This window comes from Ischnura elegans, chromosome 2, assembly GCF_921293095.1.
Source record: "Ischnura elegans chromosome 2, ioIscEleg1.1, whole genome shotgun sequence".
Lineage (NCBI taxonomy): Eukaryota > Metazoa > Arthropoda > Insecta > Odonata > Coenagrionidae > Ischnura > Ischnura elegans.
The window spans coordinates 31,313,845-31,327,148 of NC_060247.1; the positions used below are offsets into that span (position 1 = coordinate 31,313,845).

The 13,304-nt window shown below is 43.4% G+C and overlaps 1 protein-coding gene across 1 annotated transcript; it reads left to right on the top strand.

Annotated features, from left to right (window-relative positions):
* The first annotated feature begins 1,012 nt into the window (after positions 1-1,012).
* On the top strand, positions 1,013-10,658 carry LOC124174192 (piggyBac transposable element-derived protein 4-like). The gene is made up of 5 exons (XM_046553290.1): positions 1,013-2,105; positions 8,595-8,632; positions 8,994-9,235; positions 9,330-9,450; positions 10,447-10,658. Exons 1-5 carry the CDS (start codon positions 1,084-1,086, stop codon positions 10,656-10,658), a joined length of 1,635 nt encoding a protein of 544 aa, XP_046409246.1. The 5' UTR covers positions 1,013-1,083.
* Positions 10,659-13,304: the final 2,646 nt, after the last annotated feature.

The following is a 13,304-nucleotide window of genomic DNA, read 5'->3' on the forward strand; positions in this document are numbered from 1 at the left end:
TTCGGTGACGACTTTGTTTTCTTTTCAATCTGCAACCTTAGAGAAACTCTCCAACATATCTATGACAAGTTATCTTTTTCTTATCTATTTCTCGCAGCCGCAGAGATGCCACGTCGGGTCCCCACATATTGCGCTAATTTACTAACTTGTTTTCTTTTGGATATACAAATGTGCAACTCTTGTAGTTCCTCCGTATAAATACCCAAGTATCCCGCTATCGACCACTCATTCTTTGTCCGTTGGTGTATTGGTGCGTCAGAAAGGAACTTGTGACTGCAAGGAGCCCCTGAATTTTATCAGTAAAACGTGCGAGTAATTCCAGAGTGGTGCAGTGGAACAAGCTACACTTCATAGTGTTTCATTGTTCGAAAGTGTAAGTTTTATATTCCTTTATATTTATGCATATACATTTATGAAATTAATCACGCTGTAGATGGTTGTTCCCTATTATGATGTATCTCTTCTGGATTTACTTACGTCCCTTAGATGGAGAGAAAAAAACAGCTAAACCTAATGCGTGAGGAAGATCGTAGCTATCTGCAGCGTCTTCTGATGGAATCATCAGATTCAGAATTGTCTGCAGTAGATGATGAGAGCGAAGGTGAAGAAGATTCCTTGAAGGAACAATTGCAAAACACGGATACGGAGCAAGAAATTACTAGTGAGGAAGAAAGTGACCGAGAGGATGAAGAATCAGGTAAAGAATTTGTTTTTGGGAAAGACAAAACTACGAAGTGGGCTTTGCAAATACCAGTGGTGACTGTAAGGACTCGTCGTCATAATATTGTAAACCTGAATTCACGTGTGAAAGAAAGTGCTACAACCGCTAAGACTGTACTCGAGTGTTGGAGATGTTTTTTTACCGACAGTCTGCTTGCTATTATTTTGGAAAACACTAATAAATTCATTGAATCCCAAAAAGATCGTTACGATAGGGAAAGAGATTGTAAATTTACCGATTTGAGTGAACTGAAAGCTTTCTTTGGATTACTGTATATGGCAGGTTTCCTTAGAAATAGTAAGCTAAATACAAGTGATTTGTGGTCTACAGATGGAACTGGTGTTGAATTTTTTCGATTGGTGATGTCTCGTAAGCGCTTCCACTTTATTTTACAAAGCCTTCGGTTTGATGACAAAGCAACTAGAAGCGATAGGAAGCTATTAGATAAGCTTGCACCTGTTAGAGAGGTTTTTGATATATTTGTTCAAAATTGCCGTGAAAGTTATTCTTTGGGAGAATACGTAACTATTGATGAAATGCTATCAAAATTCAGAGGAAGATGTGCATTTAGGCAATACATCCCGAGTAAACCAGGAAAATATGGAATTAAGATATTTTCTCTAGCAGATTCTAAAACATTTTACACAGGGAACTTAGAAGTATACGTTGGGAAGCAGCCGGAAGGCCCATTTTACGTTAGTAACAGTGCCAATGATGTTGTAAAAAGGTTGGTTAGACCGATTGCTCACAGTGGTCGCAATATAACCGCCGATAATTGGTTTACCAGTTATGAGCTAGTTTTAGACCTACTCAAAGCTAACCTTACGTATGTAGGAACAGTAAGGAAGAATAAACGGCAGCTTCCACCCAGTTTTACATCCCCTGTCGGTCGAGAACCATTTACAACTCGTTTTGGATTTGATAGGCATTGCACATTGGTATCATACATACCAAAGCCACGAAAAAATGTAATTTTAATATCTTCAATGCATCATGATTCCACAATCGATGAAACAACAGGGAATTCGAATAAGCCAGAGATCGTGACATTTTACAATGCAACTAAATCTGGCGTTGATGTAGTTGATAAATTATGCGCGACTTACTCAGTAGCAAGAAACACCAAAAGGTGGCCGATGACTATATTTTATACCATGCTCAATGTGGCAGCAATAAATGCTCAGGTTATTTACCTTGTAAACAACAAAGAGAGTTCTCATGCAATTTTGAAAAGAAGGCATTTTATCAAAGTCCTTGCGCAAGAACTAACTAAAGAGCACCTGCAAAAACGTAGTCACGTGGTAAATTTACCGAGGGAATTGAGAAAAAGAACTTTAGCCATTAGTGAGAAAGACAAAGAAACTGAACATAATGAGTCAAGTACTTGCAGTTCCAAAAGTATTCGTAGGAAATCGGAGGAAAAAACGAAGGAGAAAAAAGAGAATTCTAGAAAGAGATGTTACATTTGCGACAGAAAAAAAAATCGAATGACAAAATATAGGTGCATTTCCTGTGATCATTATATATGTTTAGAGCATTCTGAATACGTTTGTATTGTTTGCAAGGATAAAAATATGTAATTGTTGCTGTGATGTGGTTTAATTGAGAGCAATGTATCAAAAATGTGCTTAGTTACTAAAAGATGGTTAAAATGTCTTAAATAAGTTAAAAACTATTGTATTTACAATGTTATAACTTGTAAAGGAGCAAATAAATAACATAAAAGTAGTGTGTTGCATTTAATTTTAATATTAACTATTATATTATAATGTACACTATTGGCGTCTAGCAGACGCCACGCGAGCATATTTGTCCCAAAATTTGACGCGAGTGCGGAAGGGTTAAAAATGTTTATTTCTCTGAGAAACCGAAATGTACAGATTAAGTTGGTAGGGTGGTCTCCTAAAAGGGTTTTTAGGTCTCCCCCTAGATTATTTTGTCTAAAAGGGTTTTTAGGTCTCCCCCTAGATTATTTCGTCTTCGCGCTTCGCGGTACTTAACACAATCTAGCATGATGTGTCTAATACTTAATGGACATTTACAATCCCCACATTGGGGAGGTTCCTTCTCTTCAGTAAAGAGATACGCATGGGTCAGGGGGCTGTGCCCTATCCTCAATCGTGTAAGTACTACTTCCTCTCTCCGATTACTACGAGCTGATGAGGGCCACGCTGCTACCATGTCCTTGATGCCACGGAGCTTGTTATTATTTAGAATCCTCCATGACTCCCTCCATTTTCCAAATACCACATTTCTTAGAGATGCTCGTAAGTCCTCGTGGGGAACCAGCGTTGAGACAAGAACTTCGTTATTCAGAGCTTCCTTGGCCATAGCGTCTGCTATCTCATTCCCGGCTATCCCCTCATGTCCCGGTACCCACAGAAAATGGATATTCAAACCCTTTCTCGAAAGGGTCAGCAGGAGAGTGTATTTCTTGCACGATCGGGTGCACGGGTGAGAAGCCAGAGATGGCTTGTAGCGAGCTCCTGGAGTCAGTGCATATCACAAAGGAGCCGCCGTGGTCATCTAGGACTTCTAGAGCTGTCCTTATGGCATAAAGCTCCGCCGTGTACACACTGCACATCGGGTGAAGCTTTGCTCTGATGTTCCCGTGGATAGGGGAGAACACTGCACATGCACAAGCAGAGTTATCTTTCGAACCGTCAGTGTAAACGGGGGTAAGGTTGGGGTGATTCCATCGGAACATGGCAAACAAACGCTGGTACTCCGAGGGAGTTGTGGAAGACTTCGGTCGAGATCGTGAAAGAATATTCACCACCGGAGTGGGAGTGATCCAAGGGGGGTGTTCCGAGAATGAAACAGGATACACTTCAGGTAGCGTGAATTCGCATCCGCGAATAAAATCGTTAAAACGAACGCTTACTGGTCTGGTTGCTTTAGTCCTTCGGTTAAAAACATTAATAAAACGGGGTTTAAAAAGTAAACTATAACATGGGTGACTCGTCATTGCTAAAATTTTGGAAACGTAGCTACAAAGAAGCCAGGTCCTTCGGTAGCATAGAGGAGGCTCGCCTGCGTCGGTATATATACTGGGAATCGGGCTGGTCCTAAACGCCCCAGTGCATAGTCGAAGACCTGCGTTGTGCACTGAATTAAGTGCTTTCAAATACGTCTCGCGAGCGGACGCATACACGAATGAGCCGTAGTCTAGTTTCGACCGCACCAGTGTGCGGTAAAGTAAAATTAAGGTGGTGCGGTCTGCTCCCCAAGATGCGTGGCTTAAAAACTTTAAAATGTTCAAAGACTTCAAACAGTTTACCTTGACAGAATTAATGTGCTCCTTCCAGTTGAGTTTGTGGTCGAGGGTCATCCCCAGAAAACGGACTGATTCCACAAATGGGAGGTTTCTACCACCTAGGTGTAACGTGGGATTTACATGGACGCCCCGAGTGCGAGAAAAGTGAACGCACTTTGTTTTCTCCAAAGAGAAAAGGAAGCCGTTATTTTGGGTCCATTTGTGAAGTTTATTGATGGTGATTTGCGCCATACGCGATGCATTCACGACCCTAGATGACCTGCAGAAAATCGCGAGATCATCCACAAACAGTGACCCTAACACTGGCTCCTTGATGCAGTGAGCTATGTCGTTGATCGCAATAGCGAACAACGTCACGCTCAGAACGGAGCCTTGGGGAACTCCGTTGTCAAGAGGGTAAATATTTGACAACAACTGTCCCGTCCTTACTTTAAAAACACGGTTGGTTAAAAAATTTTGTATAAAAATGGGCAAACAGCCTCTAAAACCCCACTCGCGTAATACGCGTAGAATCTTACGTCGCCAGACCCGGTCGTAAGCCTTCTCTAAGTCGAAAAATACACCGACTACGTGTTGGCGGAGAAGGAAGGCTTCTTGGATGAAATTTTCAATTCTAACCAAGTGGTCCATTGTGGAACGGTTCCGTCTGAATCCGCATTGTATCCTAGAGAGGAGTTTTCGACGCTCCAGCCACCAAATGAGACGCCGATTTACCATTCGCTCCATTAACTTGCACAGGCAGCTGGTGAGAGAAATCGGCCGGTAAGAATTCGGATCAGCTCGGTCTTTTCCATGTTTTGGGATGGGAACAATGACGGACTCCCGCCAGGACGGAGGAAAATCCCCATTGGCCCAGAGCTGATTAAAAGTTTCAAGGATTTCCAGCAACGCCGATTCCGATAGATTTCGGAGGAAGGCATTGTGGATCTCGTCGGGTCCTGGGGACGTGTCGTGGGAGTCATGGATGGCAGATTTCAGCTCCCAAATGGTAAATGGCATATTGTAGTCTGCCGTTGTTTTAGGCTCCATAAAGGATATAGGGACGTTCTCGAGCCTTTTCTTGAGGATCGCAAAAGAAGGTTCATAGCATTCGTCGCTGCTCACTTTGGCGAGTAATTGGGCGAATACGTTCCCTATCGCAGCTGGAGAAGTGATAACCTTTCCTTCGACTTCTAGGAAGGATATACCTAGATGCTGGCTGCTACCCGATATGCTCCTCACCTTACGCCATACCTGTGCAAGTGGAGTCCTGTGGTTGACACCGGAGACAAAATTCATCCAAGAAATCCTCTTTGCGTCCTTTATTACCTGACGCGCTTTCGCTCTTAGTCGCCGAAAAGCAGAGAGATTATTTGTTGTAGGATACTTGTTGAAAATTCGAAGAGCTTTCTTACGTTTTTTAATGGCTTCTGCGCAGGTTTCATTCCACCACGGCACCGCATTTCTTGGAAGGATGCTTCGAGATCGTGGTATGCTAATTTCGGCGGCTTGAATGATGCTGGATGTCAAAAGATTTACGTTTGTTACACAGTCGTTGTTTTTATCCCACACGTAGTTAAAATTTGAGTTAAAAAGATGCCAATCAGCTTTCCGGACAATCCAACAGCCTGGTCTAATAAAATCGGGGTTTAAATTTTGCTCCCTTTTGATTAAAAGGGGAAAGTGATCGCTCCCACTAAGATCCTTATGCACAGAGAGTTTGAGTTTATTGACCAAACTAGTCGATAAAATACTCAAGTCAATGGAGGAAGAATCGCCGCTATAAGAGTTAAAACGGGTTTTCTCGCCGTTATTGAGTAAAAAAAGGTTAAAATCACTAATAAACCTTGATAAAATACGTCCCCTGCGGTTGCACTGTTCCGGGGTGCTTCCCCATAGACGATCGTGAGCATTAACATCTCCGAGTAAAATAAAAGGCTGAGGTAGCTGATGAACAAGGGATTCTAGATTAAAACGGGTGACGGGTGCACCCTCCGGCAGGTAAACGTTGCACACCGTTATCGCCTCGGGAGCGTGCACCGTCACCGCTACCGCTTGGAACGGTGTGTTAAGATTTATTCGGGAGGTGTAAAGAGCCTCCCGGACAAAAACCGAAACTCCATGGGCTCGTTGGCCACTAGTATCGTCCAGTCTAAAAGTGTTAAAAAGTTTTAAATATCCCTTGTCTGTATCTTTAAAACGCGTTTCCTGCAAACATATACAGGAAGGGTTAAAATCTCTTATTAAAATTTCAAGTTCCTCCTTATGCTTATAAAAACCGTTGCAGTTCCACTGCACGATAAAAGCCATGATTAAAATTTAAAAGAGGATTAAAACTAAAAGGAGCAGTTGAGTCACGAAGGGCGCTTGAGGCGCTTGACGTGACTCTTCTTCCCTTTGCTCTCAATTTTTAAAATATCCGTATCGGATAGGTATTCCAATTCCATTAAATTGGTTTGGCTCTTTGGAGCCTTATCAGAGGGGCCGGGGGACTGAGAGTTCCCGCGTTTGGTTTGTGTAGCCCCGGCGTTGTTTTTGTTGGGTTTCTTATTTGGAGATTTCGTTCCCACGACTTTATCCTTGTTTGCCGGATCTGTGGCCTTAGCCGGCGCGGCCGATTTTTGTTCTCCAGCCTTCTTGTTCAAATTTTCTTCCGTCTGAGTCGAGATGGTGATTTTGGCGATAGGAGCGGAAGCTATTTGGGCGAAAGATCTGGAAAAAGTAGGAGCTACTTGAGCTCTGTACTTTTTCCTCGCCTCAAAGTACGGGATCTTTTCTACCGTCTTGATCTCCATTATTTTCCGCTCTTCTATCAGCTTCGGGCATTTGCGGGAGTACACGGGATGAGCACCCTCGCAGTTGACGCAACGCTGGTCACCATTGCACTCACCCTCATGCTTGTCAGGCCGCATCGTGGGCAGGTGGCTTTGCCTTGGCACCTCGTGGCCATATGACCGAACTGCTGGCACTGGAAACATCTCAGGGGTGCCGGTATGAATGGTCGCACTGGGACCGATTCGTATCCGATAAACACTCTGTCAGGGAGTTTGTCACGCGCGAACGTGAGTACGACTGATGTCGAGTCGATTTTCTCTCCGTTGCGCCTTGTAGTGAGTCGACGAGCATCAGAGACTCCTTGGGAGGCCATCTCACGTTTGATCTCGTCGATCTCAACGTACAGCAGATCAAAGTGGCTTATAACTCCCCGACAGGTGTTTAGGGTGGAGTGCACCTCGACCCTGACGGGAATATCATGCAGCTTATTAACCTTAAGTAACTTTTCGCTCTGGGCTTCATTTTCAGTTTCAATGAGCAGTGTGTCATCGCGAAGCTTTTTAGCTGATTTCAGCTCCCCGGGAACCAAACCCGACAAAACTTTACGAATAAGGAAGGGGGACACCTTTTTCAGGTTCTCCCCTTCCTTCTGGCACCTCATTACTAGGTAGCGCTGACTAGCGCCTTTAACTTTAACTCTCCCGTCGTCTGGACGGGATCTTTTTGTTGGAGGTAGAGTTTCTTCAGCCATCCAAGTATATAGAATTCATCCCCTGGGCTCCCCACCCACCACGGAGCCACACATTTGGGACGCCACCCGCAAGCCGGAATGGACGTCAGGGCTACCCAAGGGATATAGGAACCTTTGACAGGGGATCCCTTTCGGGTTAGAACCTCCAGCGCAGGGGCCCTCCGAACCAAACACGCCTTCGGCCGCCCTACGGAGACCCCCATATCTCCAGCACTAACCCGTCCTGGCGTACGCTCGGAAGGAGCCGCCAAGCTCCCCAGCCGCCAGGAGCCGATTGACCGAGCTGGGCTCTTCTCGGCCGCCCGTTTTCGGGGAATCCAGGGCCGAAGTGGGGTATTGAACTCCGGCCCATACCGGGTTTCCGACGCCCAGCTGGGTGCCGGAGAACTCACCCACCAGGATCCCCTTCTCCCCCTTGTACGGGTCTCCACGCACGGCAAACACGTGGGTGATTCTGGACGCCAGATGTTACGGCTACTCAGAACAGCAGAGTCACATGCTGTCTGGACACTCTCCGAGCGAGCGACGGGGTTTTTTAACGAGCTTGTCTCCTCGGTGGGCTCGGGTCCGTGGGGGCGCGGCTCCCCAAAGGAAGAGATTACTCTCTTCCCCCCGTGCGGGGAAGAGGGAAAAGTGATCAGGTACGCATGCAAATGAATTATATTAAATTATTCAATAATTACTCATAGGTCAATGATTGCTATGCCTTTACGCACATCCAGACGGTTTTTAACAGATGAATATAAATTTTCGTATTTTCTAATCAGTAACATATTGCATAACCTCAGGTTTACGATATGTTAATAGTCTCAATGCATGTATCTATCCTGCCACTCCACGGCTCCTACATTGTTGAAGAATTTCACGAGCCTTCCCCTGACAGCTTTCGCTTTATCAATCATTCAAAGATTAGGTCCCGGTGCCAAATTTTGTTCGGACCCATTCGAGATCCTGCAGTAAATGTAACCGTTTCCAAATGTTCATTGTCCAACCAGTTAGAATTCTGACCATTTGCACTAGCTGACTTATGTACATAGTTGGAAGGAAATCTTAATTGCATGAGAAGTTATATTAATCCTATTTTTCTTTAGGTCAGCCTTGGAAAGGTTATTTCCCTTCCCAAAGAAAAGTGGGATATGGTAATGAGGAATACAAAGGATTCCATTTTCATGAAAGACCTTGCAGTGGCAGTGTGGGGAAGTGAAGCATTGAAAGGAAGGAGTGTAGATGGGATTCCTTGCCGGCGATTAATGTCAAAAGGTGCTGTAAGCAAGCCACCTCTGACTCCAGCAAAACTGAACGATATTAGAAGCGAGTATGATGATTGATTTCCAGTTTGAAATTAGAGGCTTTAAAATTGCATTTCAATTAATACAGAAAGTAGATTGAAAGTAATTGAAAGGCCTAAATGTTTCGTGCCTTGTGTAGCATGTGTCCAAGAATTTTGTTTAACTCTGTCCGTAGCAACTTTTGAATATTGGCTGGAGAAGCAAGGAGTGGAAGGAGCGGAGTTGATGGCACGTTCAAGGAGGAGGAGCCAATGTTGACGTCTGGGAAGACGTCTGTGAAGAAGGTGTGCGACAAACTTGCTGATGCACTGAGGGCCAATGGTGTTGCTGTCACTGGTCCACAGTGCAAAAGCAAAATCAATGGCCTTAAAAAGACCTACAGGTCCATTAAGGACCATAACAATAGGAGTGGGAACTCCAGGAGAACTTGGGTGTATTTGGAGGTATTATACTGCGGAACTCACTTTTCATGCCACCCGGATGTTATTTAGTTTTGTCAGTTTTTTTGTTTTTAATTGGTGAGACTTATCCTTTCAGCTAATGGACTCCTTTGAGAAGAAGTCATGGATGGCTCCAGCGCGAGCAGTTGATACCGCAAATATCGTCGAACAGGACTTATCATCATCACCTTCAAGTAGCAGTGGAAGTGGAAGAAGACGTAAGTCACTGCCAACTGATCGAATGAGTTCCATTGGTTTCGACTGCAACATCTGTGATGTTTTTACAAATATAACTTAATGAGTCTATGCAGTGTTTTTGTGAGGTATTTTGTAGCAAAGTTAATTCTTTAAATAGCAACAAGCAACAACACACTCTACCTGCCTAAACTTAAGACGGAAACAGGTTTTTGAAAAACTCCGAATCTTTCTGCGAGGGTACCAAAAACACTTTCAACCATGCGTCGTCCTCTTGACAAGCGATAGTTCAAAAATTTTCGCCTTTTGTCAATGACCTTGCGGTAAAAATGATTCTTCAGATCTTCACGAAGCGTGAAAGCATCGTCTGCATTGAACACAAGTGGGAGTGTGACTGCGTCAACAACTTATCTTTTGGCACATAAAACGTCCACTATTAAGAGCGCTATAAATATCTGTCATTTCAAAAGCTCCACCATCAAACACGCGGCCATTGCATCCAAAGTTAATGTTAGTACTTCATAGATCGCATTCACTAATGGGAGGAGTATCTGGCTTTGAAAATGTTTGTAGCTGTAGAAATTAGACCCGCATCCTGGAGGTGGTGTTATTGCTTTATGTCTGCCATCGATGGCCCCCAAGCAATTTGGGAAGTTCGGGAAAAACGGTGGGGAAGTACAATTTTCCGGAGCAGGACAATTATTTCGAAACATAGCAATGAGCGTTTTGTTAATCCAGACAGGAAATTACATTCGGCTTTGCTAAACGCGTACAGTGCCGTCGCCCCGTCAAGAACAGCATCCAAGGATTTGAAAATTTCCGTGTAAGATATGAAGCCATGCTCGAACGACGTCGCATCGCATGTGAGTGGGTCGTGAAACTGAAGTTTTTCCGCCGACCATTAGCTTCGCATACCTTTGGAAGCTATACTAGAACACACTGCCGCTATGGACCCGCCTACGAAACAACAGCAGATAATTATCAAATCCAGCCGCATCTTTTTACACTTATTATCACAGGACGTCTGATAAACAATTCCCTCTACTTCTGGGACTCAGAAAAAGAGAAGGACGATTTCAGGAGAAAATCGTTAACGGACGATCAGCTGCTGAGGGATTTGTCAGAATCAGATGAGGAAAATGTCGATAGTACCGATGACAAAAGTTGGAATCTTCAGGATGAAAATGACGAGACTGATTCGTCTGAAGACAGTGGGGATGAATCTGGCTGAGAGACTCCTGTCGAAAATCTGCGAGCTGAAGAGCATCGCGGGAGTGCTCTTCCAGCGACAGAAACCCCTATTGTTTATGTGGACCGCGTGCCTGATCGTCGTGGAATCCCCCTTACGAAAAATACATGCTAAAGGTTGGCAATCCTGGATGCGATCCATTGTGCTATTTCTGCCTGTTAAAAAACGATGATTTTTTCGATTTTGTCATCCAAGAAACTAACCTGTATGCCAGTGAATTGCGAAAAAGAATCTGTACCCAAGGGCCAGGATAACAGAGTATAGGAATCCCACTCGTGGGGGATTGGAGACAATTTTAGGTCTGATATACCTAATAGGGATTGTAAGATTGTCATCCATACCAGATTATTGGAAAAGGTTGGAAGATATCATCGATTTTCCTTGCCTTTGCAGCACTATTTCTCGAATCGATTTCATCTGATTTTCCGGGGCGTGCATTGTGGCGGGAACCCTGAAGTAGGAGATACGATACCAAGTGACCTCATGTATAAAATTCGACCTTTTGAATTTATTCACTCAAAGAATGAAAGAAATTTACTAATCCGGCAAAGAATTTTGCTTTGCTTTTCACGTTGCTTCGGCGTCACGAACATGGTATTAAATTATATGCTTTTTGAGCCTTATGGTCTCGTGCAAGATGTTAAAACTTACACTGGGGCGAAGGGTGCTGATGTTGGAGGCAGTGGACATTCAAACAAAGTCGTGCGAAAATTGATGGACAATTTATTTTCTGTGGGCACAGTTTATGCAATGGCGTAGCCAGAATTTTGAACAGGGGGTTCACCAGAGATTTAGGTGGCCTTCCGGGGGTTGCAGGAGTTAATTGAGGCCATTTCACTCATTTTTGGTGTCTCTTTTAAAGGCTCAAGGGGGGTTTGTAACCCGGAAAACCCCCCCGCTACTTGGAATATTATTTTAATTCCGTTGAAATATCTAGTGCGTTACTCATAAAGGACACCAACACCACTGAAACTCCAAGGACAAGCAGAAGAAATAATCATCCTCACGTCCTAAGCAAGACACTAGAAAGAGGCGAATCAGTTCAATAATATACCTCTGACATGTGCTTAAGTGGACCGACAAACGAGACGTTCTCTTGGTGTCATCGGGTGTTGGTGATCCACTAGAGGTTAATTTGAGAGGAGAAAAAACCACCAGAAGACCGGAAATGGTTGTCAAGTACAATACATACATGGGGGCGTCGATAGGGCTGACCAATTAATGGAATATTATCCCTTAGAAAGAAAATCTTTGAATTAGTATTTCAAAGTTTCTTTGCATGTTTGTCACCGAATGCAAATTAATAGCTACTTAATGTACAGTCACTTTCAAAAGTTTTAGGGCAAAGTTTGTGGCGCCACTTCTGCTCCTCGAGAAATTTTAGTTTCCCTTACTCTTTTTACTTTCCTTGGTTACTCACCGAAAATATTACATTTGCGAGTGAAGATATGGGCACTCAGAGGGAGATATTACTTATAAATTGATCATTCTGTTTAAATTTACATTCGATTTAATGATTATTAGTGGTTTAGCCATGTTAATGAGTAAACTTCCCAATTTATAACTCCACCATGTCCAAGACCCTTTTAGTCGCCTCATACGACAAGCAGGGATACTGCAGGAGTATTCTACACACCCCTACCTGCAGGGTTCAGGCACGTGGCCAGGGTGGGGCTTTCAGCCCCCCACAAGTTTTTCCCTCATACTCACTTCTTGTCATTGTACTCCTCTAAGACAATGAGCCACTTCAGTTATTACCAATGATGAATAAAAATTTTTAGCCCTGTGCAAATGAAATTTATGGCTTATTTGGGAAACTTTTGGTTTTTCAATTGAGGGGAACTTTGATCAAGTAGGCAACCCATGCACCACATCCCAAGCCTTCACCAGAAAAATTGTCTGGCTATGTGCCTAGCAGGTTGAATGATTTCTAAGGAGCAAGTATTGGCGCTCTCAGAATTAGACATCCATAATAGCACGTCATCTCTTTTGCTGACATGTAGTGACTCTAAATCCCAAATCTTCGCAAAAAGACAGACAAGCTCAAAATCAGAATGGCCACTGTTAGCCACAAAATTTTCTAAGATCCCAAAAACCTGGATAGTTTAACTATCATGTAGAAGCACTAAACCTGAAAAACTATCACATGGAACCAGCTTCCCCCCTGCAAGAATGGTGACTTCTTACCTCCTTCATCAAACAGAATAAAAATAGATGCTAAATTTTGCAGTGTAACACACAATCACAACAGTCCAAAGCAATTCAGTCAATCCTGAAGTCATGGAAGAATTATATTATTCATTAAATCTAGATTGTTAAATAATTGACAGCATTTAAAAGTGGAAGTGTCCGCAAAGATTCTAGCCTTTCACTGAATCAAAATTAATGTTTCCAGGAATGAGGATGCTGAGAAAGAACATTGAAGGAATCTTGGGAATTTACAGGTTGAGATGTACTGGATATAATAAGTCATACGAACTGACTATCTCTATCATGCAAATGGTATACCAGTAATGAACTGTTCTACATGGGTTGAATGTGATAGACTAAAGCTAACTATTTCAGAGTGATTTGAAAGAACCCTAGAAGCAAGGGGATTCGATTAAAGGAGATACAAAAACATAGCAG